Below are 11,496 nucleotides of genomic sequence, written 5' to 3'. Positions count from 1 at the left end.
CTTGATCAGGAATGTTAATGCAGCCCTGTGGGATAAGAACATAATGTGTTTCTGTTTTTATTTTTGCAGCCCTATTTGGAACTATGATAACAATCGATGAACCGATTTATCTATCGAGTCGTTAGCGCCACTCGAAGATATCGAAGCATATACATCCCTGATTTTGCAAAGCGGCATTTGTTCGAATTTAACGAGCAACAAAGATGTCGATCAATGTTTGTTTACTGTAAAACATTGAATTTTATGTTTGTTTATGAACTGCGTTCTGTTTATCATAAAGCATTGAGACCAAGAAGGCGCCAAGATGTCTGCGAAGAACGCCAGCTCCATCCAGGTCTGCATCAAGGTGCGTCCCTGCGAGCCCGGGCTCACTTCACTCTGGCAGGTGAAGGAGCGCCGCTCCATCCACTTGGCGGACAGCCATGCGGAGCCCTATGTCTTCGGTGAGTGGTTAGAGCGTTGAGCGTATCCTGATCCACAAGACCTTTATCTCATTTACATTCCATTCCGTTTGGCAGACTATGTGTTCGACGAGGGCGCCAGCAACCAGGAGGTGTTCGACCGGATGGCCAAGCACATAGTGCACGCCTGCATGCAGGGCTTCAACGGAACTATTTTTGCCTACGGCCAGACGTCGTCGGGTGGGTACTGTGCTATATATACGCGGCGGTATACCTAAAACCGGGCATGCATTTCAGGCAAGACGTACACCATGATGGGCGACGAACAGAATCCGGGCGTCATGGTGCTAGCCGCCAAGGAGATCTTTCAACAGATCTCCAGTGAGACGGAGCGGGACTTTCTGCTGCGCGTGGGCTACATCGAGATCTACAACGAGAAGATCTACGATCTGCTGAACAAGAAGAATCAGGACCTCAAGATCCATGAGTCCGGAAATGGGATTGTGAATGTGAACTGCGAGGAGTGCATCATAACCAGCGAGGTTGACCTCCTGCGCCTGCTATGCTTGGGCAATAAGGAGCGCACCGTGGGCGAGACGAACATGAACGAGCGGTCCAGCCGTTCGCATGCCATATTTAAGATAGTAAGTGCAGCCTGCTATTTTCTTTCCGATAATCTGCAACATGTATCCCACAGATCATCGAGTCCCGAAAGTCGGACCACAGCGATGACGACGCAGTGATTCAAAGCGTGTTGAACCTGGTGGATCTGGCTGGGTCAGAGCGGGCGGACCAAACGGGTGCTCGAGGAGCGCGCCTCAAAGAGGGCGGTCATATAAACAAGAGCTTACTTTTTCTCAGTAACGTTATCAAAAGTCTGTCGGAAAACGCGGACAATAGATTTACCAACTACCGCGATTCCAAGCTGACGCGCATTCTGCAGGCTTCTTTGGGCGGCAATGCATTCACATCCATCATTTGCACAATCAAACCATCGATCATGGAAGAGTCGCAGTCTACCCTTAGTTTCGCCACGCGAGCCAAGAAAATTCGCATTAAGCCCCAAGTCAACGAGATGGTATCTGACGCCACAATGATGAAGCGGCTGGAGCGAGAAATAAAGGTGCTTAAGGATAAGCTGGCCGAAGAAGAGCGCAAAAACGAGAACCAGCAAAAGGTAGAGCATCTGGAGAGACAAATAAAACACGACATGCACAAGATAATCTGTGGTCACTCCCTGAGCGACAAGGGTCAGCAGAAGCGTCGCCGTACTTGGTGTCCCACTGCATCGGGATCGCATTTGGAGCTAGCAGAGACCGGCACAACTGAAGATCGAATTGACCAATTTCCAAAGGTCTCACACCTTCCAAAACCAGTGTTTTTTCACACTTCAAATGCAGGCAAACGATGGGACAACATTCCAAAGACCATAAACATTTTGGGTTCCCTGGATATCGGTACCGAGAGCAACTCCATTAGTGAGGAATTTCTCCCGGCAGAATGCATTGATTTTGGCTCCCCTCGCCCAGATGTCCTCAAACCCATGTTGACCATCAGGCAACTGCCAGACCTGCCCCTCACTCCCAAGGGTCCCTTAACGTAAGTACTTCTGCAAGCTTTTTGATCATCCTCCATAACATTCATCACATAACAATCGCATCCACATACCCCGACCCGATCCCTGCACTTATTTGCCTGCACAGAACGGATAAAATCAAGAAGGAAATCCAGGACCTGCAAATGTTCACCAGCTTAGAGAAGCATTTTGAGGTGGAGTGCGAAGAGGTGCAGGGTTTAAAAGAAAAGCTGGCCGAGGTTACAGCACAGCGGGATAATTTAGAGCAAGAATCGTTAGCCGAAAAGGAGCGGTGAGTTAATGAGGTGTTTTCTGTCAAGGAATCTGTCGTCCAAAACATAGTGCCTGCATCGTAAAAAACGATGTAAACGTAACTCGACTTTTGTGCTTTAAGCAGTCAACCCAAAATCTAACATACCTATTCATACAAATCTGTAAAACTAGTGCAGCGATATTCTATTCCATTCTATAAAAACAAAACACTTAAGTATATGTTTCAGTTTTTAACAGTAAATTTTGTTTATAGAACACCACTCCACAATACCTGTTTGTTTGATTTATTTTATTATAGTTTTAGTGTTTAACAATAGTTTACTACTTGTGTATCTTCTTATAGTTATGATGCTCTGGAAAAGGAAGTAACCAGCCTAAGAGCGGATAATGAGGCTGCGAATTCAAAAATCAGCGAATTGGAAGAGAAACTGAGTACTCTAAAGCAGACTATGAGAATAATGGAAGTGGAAAATCAGGTGGCCGTGGGCCTCGAGTTTGAGTTTGAGGCTCACAAGAAATCATCGAAACTTCGCGTGGATGACTTACTCTCTGCCCTTTTAGAAAAGGAGTCGACTATAGAGAGTCTTCAAAAGTCCCTCGACAATTTAACCCGCGATGTCTTACGGAACAGCAAGGAGGGCCACATGCTTTCCATTGCCCCAGAGCAGGAAGACATCGCCGGCGACAGTATATGCAACAAGTGTGAGGAACTGGAGAAGCTGATTGCAGATTTAGAGTCCAAGAAAAATTCATGCGAGTGTGATCAGCTCCGGTTGGAAATCGTCTCTGTTCGCGACAAGTTAGAGAGCGTTGAATCTGCCTTTAACCTGGCAAGCTCGGAGATTATCCAAAAGGCGACTGATTGCGAGCGACTTTCGAAAGAGCTATCCACATCCCAGAATGCCTTTGGACAACTTCAGGAAAGGTACGACGCTCTGGACCAACAGTGGCAAGCTCAACAAGCGGGCATCACAACCCTACATGAAAAGCACGAGCACGTGCAGGAGAAATACCAGAAATTGCAGGAGGAGTATGAGCAGTTAGAAAGCAGGGCAAGAAGTGCCTCCAGCGCTGAGTTTCAACGGCTTCAAAATGACAACACGAAGTTTCAAGCCGATATCGCATCCCTCAATGAACGATTGGAGGAGGCCCAAAACATGCTTACGGAAGTCCAAAACTCTGAATCTACTGTGGAAAAGCTTCGAATACAAAATCACGAACTTACAGCGAAAATCAAAGAACTGGAGACGAACTTTGAAGAGATGCAGCGGGAATACGATTGCCTTTCCAATCAACTGATGGAGAGTGTCCAGGAGAACGATGCCCTGCGAGAGGAGATAAAGCAACGACCCACGAGTCACGTTGAGGAGTCTATGAGGAGTTCCGGTATAAGCTCCGATTTTGACGAACAGAAGCAGGATATAAACCTTCTACACCAGTTTGTTCAGCTTTCTGAGTCCGTCCAACAGATAGAGCTGCAGCATCATTCCGGCATCAGTCGCCTCTTTAGAGCCAACCAAATGAAACTGGATCAGAGCGAGCCAGGACTTAAGCTTTGCCTTGAGTCTGCTGAGTACATCGAGGAAGACAATCGTCAATCCGATGCAACTGAACCTATTTGTCTCAAAGGCTTTCTCAAGCGACACAGATTTCAGATAAAGCGACTTAGCCAGGAACATGTAGATATGGGAGAGGAGAAGCGATTGCTTGATATTATTTCGCAGCTGGAACAGGAAATCGAAGAGAAGAGTGCACTTATGGAGGCAACAGAGGCAACCATCAATGAAATGCGAGAGCAGATGACTAACCTAGAGTCGGCACTCCTCGAAAAGAGCGTTATAATTAACAAGGTTGAGGACTACCAGCGGCAGATCGAGTCCCTGGAAAAACAAAATGCGGAGATGACAATGGTATACGAGGAGCTGCAGGATAGAGTAACAAGGGAGAGCTCGATGAGCGAGAGTCTGCTCCGAGTTCCACCTGACGAGGATACCCTTCCAGGATGCCCTACATCTCCCAGTAGACGAGAACAGGAGGTGGCCACGCTAAAGACATCCATAACAGAATTGCAGTCACAAGTTTCTGATCTAAAAGCAGAACTTGAAAACCATTTAAGGCAGATCCAGTTGAAAGACGGGAACATAGCGAGACTACAGACGGATTTTGAGGAAATGAGTGAGCGCTGCTTATCGATGGAGGTGAGGCTAGCCGAGTTGGATGAGGACACTAAGCAAAAACAAGAACTACTGGATCGTCAGGCGCAGAAGCTCTCCGATGACCTATGCCTTATCGATCAGCTTCAAAAGAAAAACGCGCAGCTCGTTGAACAGTATCATAAAGCGACAGAATCTCTCAGTCTTGCGGATGCAAAGCCGGATCAGATACTACTTTCCTCCCAATATGATAGTCAGATCGAGAAACTTAATCAATTGCTAAATGCAGCCAAAGATGAGCTACACGATGTGCGAAGGATAAAAGATGATGAGATAAGTGCTTTGCGAATGGAGTTCCTGCTCCAAATTGAAACGAATGAGAAAGAGAACCAAGCCAAGTTCTACGCTGAATTGCAGGAGACTAAGGATCGCTATGAGAGCAATGTGGCCGAGTTAAAGGAGAAGCTATTGCAGGTAGAGGAGACACTCTCCAGCGTTACGGTTCGTTGTCAGGCGGAGTTGGAAGCGCTTAAATCTGCTCATAAAGAAAATATTTCTCAGGCTGTGGAGGAAAGAAACAATTTGATTGTCCAGCACCAGGCAGAAATGGAGACTATCAGGGAAACTCTTAAGAATAAGCTAGCTGAGGCTAGCACCCAACAATCAAAAATGGAAGATGCCTTTAGAGCGGAAATAAACGAGGTGAGAGCCACCCTAATGGAGCAATTGAATCAAACGAAAGAAGATCGCGATAAGGGAGCCTCGAAGCTTGAGGAGGTCAAAAAGACACTGGAGCAGATGATAAATGGAGGACGTGTCATGTCAGACACCATTGCTGAGTTGGAGAAAACAAAAGCTGAGCAGGACTTGGCAGTCAATAAATTAACAAAGGACAACATCGAATTAGAGAAGCAGTGCAGTAAGACGCAGGAGCAGTTGCAAATGGAATCGCTTACTCGAGATCAAATCAGTTTCGAAATAGAAGCACATATTAAAAAGCTGGAATTGATTGTGGCCTCTTCAAAGAAAAGGATTATTGAGCTCGAGGAAAAGTGTGACCAGCAGGTTCTGGAATTGGATAAATGTAGGCTCGAGAAGTTGTCCCTGGAATCAGAGATTCAAAAAGCGAATTCAGAGCATTCGTGCACCATGGAAAAACTTCAGGAACTCCAAGCTGAAATGAAAGTTCTAAGCAACCGGAATGAGAAGGAAAAGTGTGATTTCGAAACTAAGCTCGAGACATTTACTTTCAAGATAACCGATCTCGAAGAAGTCCTGAAGGAGGCACAACATAAAGTCATTCTCTATGACGATTTGGTATCGCAGCACGAACGCCTAAAAATCTGTCTTGCCGAGGCAAATGAACTATCATCAAACTTGCAAAAGAAAGTGATGAGCCTGCACACGGAATTGATTGATTCCCAAAAGGGAATATCGAGTCGAGATGTGGAAATTAATGAGCTACGCGAAGAACTGAAGGCCGCTATGGATGCCAAGGCAACCGCGAGTGCCGAACAAATGACTCTGGTAACGCAGCTCAAAGATGTCGAGGAGCGGATGGCAAACCAGGCAGAAAAGTTCACACGTGAGGCGGCTAATCTAAAAGGGTCTATAAACGAGCTCCTCTTGAAGCTCAATTCCATGCAAGAAACTAAAGATATGCTAGAGTCCGGAAATGAAGAACTCAAAGAACAGCTGAGAAATTCCCAAAATCTGCGGAACATGCTGGATGAGGAGAGTAAGATGTGTATCTCCCTAAAAGAAAAATTAGTCAAACTGGAAGATGCAAAAACTAGCCTTGAACAGCAGTTGCGAGACAATAAATCAGAAATATATCAAAGGCACACGGAGCTTACCAAGGAGGTGGAGCTGGGCCGCAACAGAATTGGAGAACTCACAAAGAAGTGTGAGGAGCTGTGCTCTGATCTGGTAAGCTTTTTTCTTAGCGTTATAATTATATGAAATTGTTTTTTTAAACACGAAAATGATCCTAAAGGAAAACTCAGACCAGATACGACTCGATCTGCAAGAAACTAAAGAGCAGTTGAAGAAAACGTTGGAAAATAACCTTGGATGGCAACAGAAGGTTGACGAAGTGACAAGAGAGTGCGAAAAGCTACGATTTGATATGGTAATAGAGGAGCTCACACGATCATTCACAGAAAATTATTCATTGATTTCTTTTAGCAATCCAAAGAGGTGCAAAATGAAAGTAAGGTTCAGGAATTGATAAGCGAGTGCGAAGAGCTCCGGTCAACTCTGGTAAGTGTGATATCCTGTTGCTAGATTTTTAAATGATTTCAAAAAATGATTTTTAGAAATCCAAGGAAGCCAGTTTTCAGTCTGAGAAAGAAAGCATGGACAGAACAATCTCAAGTCTTTTAGAAGACAAACGCAACCTCGAGGAAAAGTTGTGCTCGGCTAACGATATTGTGGCTAAGCTTGAGACGGAAATAGCCGCGTTGCGGCCAAGAAAAAGTCTAGATCGGAACCCAGTGCCGAGGGTAAAACAATGTTTAAACGCCTCTAGCCATAATAGATCTCTAAATGTATTATAATTTTCGCAGAAATCGATTACCTTTGAATCCGAAATACGGAAGAATCGACGAATCAGCGTCCACGATGAGCGACGGCAGTCTTACTGGAACGACGTTCGGGAATTTGGCATCATGACAGATCCCGTTGGTATGAGTAGTTGCAGTGTATTTCCTCTGGTTTTCCCACTCAATGAATTCAATTTCAGACAACAACTGCAACTGTGCGGAGCTGAATTCCAAGCTTCAGGACTGCCAGCGTGAGCTTTTCATTCGTGAAAGTCAAGTGACGGCACTAAAGATGGAGCTGGACCATCATCCGCTGAAGGATGAGAATGCGCAACTAACGAAGCGAGTTATTGAGGAGCAAGACAAGGCAAAGGTTGAGCAGAAACGGCTTAAAATGAAACTTCAAGATCTTAATGCTAGGATTAATGACCTCACTACGGCATCAGCCAAGGAACCAGAATCTAACCAAATGGCACAAGCAGCTAAACCTGCTACCGTAGCCGCTCAAACTCAGACGGAATCCGATCTTGAGACAATCCTTGAGAAAACGAACGTAAAGTATCAGGAAGCGGTTCGCATGTTGCGCTACCGTTACCATCTCATCCAGGAACTGAAAGAGAAACTTAGGCAAAACGAAAACAGTGATACCTCGAATATTACCTCACTCTCAGCTGGACAAACCAGTGCATTGAAGGTTGCTATTTCGAATCGTTACTCAAGTAGTTCTTATATAAAATATTGTTTTTGCAGGCACAGTGTGAGTCCCAAAAGAAGGAAATTTTGGCAATCAAATATAAGTATGAAGCCGCCAAGCGAATTTTGGCGATTCGAAATGATGATTTGGATGCTCTGCGGGAAAAACTCGCGAAATATGAAACAACTACATCAGATAAATAAGTCACTAGGTATTATATTTGTGTACATATGTGTATGTGTTTGGGCTTAGGTTAATTTTGGGTGTCATCAATATGAGTTCATACAGAGTTCCGAGCTATTAGAAATATTGCATTTAATGTGTTGTACTTAAACGTCTCATCCTTGTTAGGTATATATTTTAATTAAATTGTATTCAATATTACCAATTATTAAATGGATCCGCATATTTTGAGTAAAACACACATTGTCTTCATAACGCGGCTTTATTGTAATGTCAATAAATATTTATATAACTTTCTAAGCACATGAATGTCTACTTATATTGCTTATGTAACGACTTTAACTAATATATTTTATTCTAACGTCTTAACCAAATCGCATTAGCCATAAATGCATTTCAAGCCTAAAAATGCAATCTATTGCACTCCGCTTGCGCCAAAATTTGGGCGAGAGTGAGAGGAAAAAGTGTCTAGAACCAAATAAAACTTTAAACCGGGTAATAAAAACTAAAGATACTCTCGTGTTCTTAATTTTTTTTTATTTATATCTCGCTATGCTGTTAGGTGGCTCTTAAGTAAGATTTTTAAAAACACGCATGCCAGTGAAATAAGTTACATATTACAGAGTGCAGTTAAGGACTTACAAATAAATATCCAAGTAAAATACATTTAAATTAATTGAGGTAGAAAATTACTAAATTAACACATATGTTGGTCATAAGGCAAGTTGTATCGACTCTTGTAGAGTCTATGCTCATCTCCGATTGAAGCTAACCATAAACCTAGAATAACTGAGGCATATTCCAACTAAATACATACATTCAGGAAACAAGTAGTTACATCTATCTATGTCTTGCTTGCAGTGCTGCCACATAAACTAACTAGCCTAGTTTAAGTATAAGTATATGCTTATGATTCGCACTGGATATCATTAAGGGGGTTCCACCTTCGAGTGCTGACGACCGAATGCTGAGTATGCTGAGGTATTCAATTCTCTGACAAATAAGTACAGGCATTCATATGTTTTGTATATTTAAGTGTAAATACGTATACCGAGCGTGCACTGTATACCGTATGTTAGTTGTATAAACATTAAATTTCTTGTTTGCTGATCCCCTCGCGATAGGATTCTAAGTCTAAGAGCAGATATCTGCTGCTGAAAATTGGCAAGTTTCATGAAGATGGAGTGCAGGACCAGTCACAACTCATGGAAGTCTGAGGTTCGTTTCGGGGATTCAGCTCTTTCGCTGGCTGAGGTAGTTCGGTTGAGTTGTTCGGATTTGTCCGCAAGTGTTCCTGAGATATGGTAAGCACTGGTATAGACTGGCTAGACTTGGAACTGGAAGGCTGTGGCATGCATGGCACATCTGAATTATCTGCTGGCGTCTGGTACAATACTAATTACGACGGATCGTTTGGGGGCTGCTGTTGGCCTAACATATTCAAGTTTTTCTTTTAATGTATTTACAGGCATCTCTTTCAATGTGAAATCTAACTTAGTACTCTAAGACTACCATTACGTTTTCTTTTTCATGCAGGATGGGTTGTCTGGGGCTCTTTTCATTTCTTCTCCTCATCGACTTGTATACACAGCAGGTACTTGTGTATATAAATTATAAATATACATGTGTATAGCGATATATCTATATATAGAGGTATACTACATATATCTGTAGTAGTAGTAGTAGTAGTTTTAAAAGCACAACATAGAATTCTACTAGGCCAGCTCTGGCAGCGGCACAAATATGATTTTAGTCCTAGGTTTCACTATCGTATTGTATCGTATCGTACACATAAACTGGTATACATGAGGATAAGGCTACTCGTTACATATGTTCCATGGGTAATCGGTATACATTTGTTTATGTTCATGTTCATGTTCATATTCGTGGTTCCCTCGCTGGAGTCTCTTGCTCCTCCTATGTGTTGTGCACTCCCTCATCCTCCGAGTAGTTCTCCTCGGCATCGGAGTTGGCCACCTCATGGTTGCTGCCCGACTGGTTGTTGTCCAGGCCCAGATCCATGGGTTCCGAACCTTCCCGCCGCATGTCGCCATCATTTTCCGCCATTTCATCGTGACCCATCATCCTGCCGCCCGAGTTGAGAGCCAGTGGTCGGTTCGGCGAGAGGTTTCCCGCTGCCTGTTCGTGTCGCATTATCGGCTCAATGGTTAGTCCGGGTCCGCTCTGTCCAAAGGCGGGATTTCCGGCGGCCAGCTTGCTCAGGTCGAATTGTCCGGGAAGAAGGCCCGGCGGCAGGTTGTCCAGACTGTGTCCCATCGCGTTAAGCTGGGCCATCTTGGCGCGCAGTGCTGCTGCAGCGGCCTGCTCCTGGGACATGCCCATGCCTATTGTCGAGGGTGAGGAGACGAATTACTTACTGGAAAAACTTAATATGCAAAGGTAAAACTCACCGAATGTATTCTCCGTGATGAACTGCAGATAGGTGTCCAGCAGGGATTGCCCAGGCGCGTTGCTGTTTGGCAGCTGAACGCCCAAGTCCTTGGGTTGACCAAGAGCAGCTGCAGTGGCCGCCACGGCAGCCGCCTCATTTCGCATCCTGGCGTGACCGAAGTTGCTCAACAGGCTCTCGTGGTAACGGCTCAGGTCGCTGCTGCTTCCGCCCATTCCATACAATCCGTTGCCCGTGGTCAGGTCCTCGGGATCGTCGTCCGAGTCCTCGGCATCGTCCATGGGTCCACCGCTAGCGTTGCTTAAATCCAACTTGGCCTGGCTGCTACCACCTCCGCCGCCTCCGCCGCTGCTGCCACTTCCGCCGGTGGGCGAGGCTCTGGCCCTCAGCTCAGCGGGTGAGATCTTGACGCCCGCCTTGGCCAGAAGGCGCGAGGCGAGCTCTGGATCGAAAGCACTGGGCATGGGCAGGACGGGCAGGTCCTTGGTGGAGATGCCGCGATGTTGGCGCGACATATGCGAGTGCAAAGAGTTGCGGGACTTGGCCACCGTGCCGCAGAGCACACATCGATAGCCGGGGCACACGGTGTGCTTGTCCTCCAGATGGGTGCGTAGCGTGTGGGCGGAGCGGTAGATTTTTCCGCACTTGGGGCAGGGACGCGGATCTGTGGCTCGGACTCGCATTTCCAGGGAGCGTCGGGAAACTGTAAGATACATTAAAGTACGAATTAGTCTTGGGCTCATCGAAGTTCCGCTAACAGAGAGACCAATGAAAAGCCAGCTAGTCTTCTCGTTTGCTGTTTATTGTTCACCAAAATAGATTTGCCGCCTCCAAATACATTCCTTCAGGCAACGCAGATACAAGATACTCGTACTAGATACATTTGTTTTCGCCCCTCAGACAATTTCGCAAACTAAAATGGCATACAAACGGTTGTACAATCGCTGTACATATGGCTGCTTGTTTTCTCTTTGGGCTTTATAAACTACAATTGTAAAATTGTCGGTTTCGAAATAGAATTTATATTTGGTCAGCATCGGGATGCAATCTCGATGGACCTCATTTAGCCAGTTTTGTCTGGAGCTTTTAGTGTGTTTTTGATTAACATTATAGGAACCTTTTTACGTATGTCTGCTCTTGGAGTGTTATGCCGCCAATTGATTCGAATTACAGTTTAGTGAACAAAACAAAAAAATCAACAAAAAACATTATCCTTGAATTTTGAACTTTCTCTAATACAAATCGTTTTCAGTTTTTCATTGT

The 11,496-nt window shown here is 44.9% G+C and overlaps 2 protein-coding genes across 8 annotated transcripts in view; one reads left to right on the top strand and one right to left on the bottom strand.

The window, feature by feature from the left end:
* Positions 1–148: 148 nt before the first annotated feature.
* Positions 149–8,125, top strand: cmet (CENP-meta). Of its 4 annotated transcripts, none has more exons than NM_001273452.1 (12): positions 149–443; positions 519–641; positions 699–1,045; positions 1,099–2,000; positions 2,105–2,269; positions 2,594–6,332; positions 6,400–6,534; positions 6,591–6,665; positions 6,731–6,907; positions 6,971–7,088; positions 7,147–7,640; positions 7,697–8,125. In NM_001273452.1, exons 1-12 carry the CDS (start codon positions 305–307, stop codon positions 7,841–7,843), a joined length of 6,561 nt encoding a protein of 2,186 aa, NP_001260381.1. In that variant the 5' UTR covers positions 149–304; the 3' UTR covers positions 7,844–8,125. The 4 variants fall into 4 exon arrangements, with proteins under 4 accessions (NP_001260381.1, NP_524993.3, NP_001260382.1 ...); NM_080254.3 differs by having other exon boundaries at positions 6,722–6,907; NM_001273453.1 differs by lacking the exon at positions 2,105–2,269 and having other exon boundaries at positions 6,722–6,907; positions 7,703–8,125.
* Positions 8,071–11,496, bottom strand: part of ab (abrupt) — a 50,403-nt gene continuing 46,977 nt past the window's right edge. For 3 of the 4 annotated variants that reach the window (NM_057215.5, NM_001169481.2, NM_001273450.1), the window contains 2 exons: positions 10,235–10,936; positions 8,343–10,168 (listed from right to left, as the gene is read on the bottom strand). In NM_057215.5, the coding sequence (NP_476563.1) occupies positions 9,741–10,168; positions 10,235–10,936 (1,130 nt within the window). In that variant the 3' untranslated portion in view covers positions 8,343–9,740. Of the gene's footprint in view, positions 10,169–10,234; positions 10,937–11,496 lie in introns of all 4 variants that reach the window. The other variant, NM_057214.5, reaches the window with a different exon arrangement.

This window comes from Drosophila melanogaster, chromosome 2L (assembly GCF_000001215.4).
Source record: "Drosophila melanogaster chromosome 2L".
Classification (NCBI taxonomy): Eukaryota; Metazoa; Arthropoda; class Insecta; order Diptera; family Drosophilidae; genus Drosophila; species Drosophila melanogaster.
This window is presented reverse-complemented; position numbering and strand designations above follow the sequence as displayed.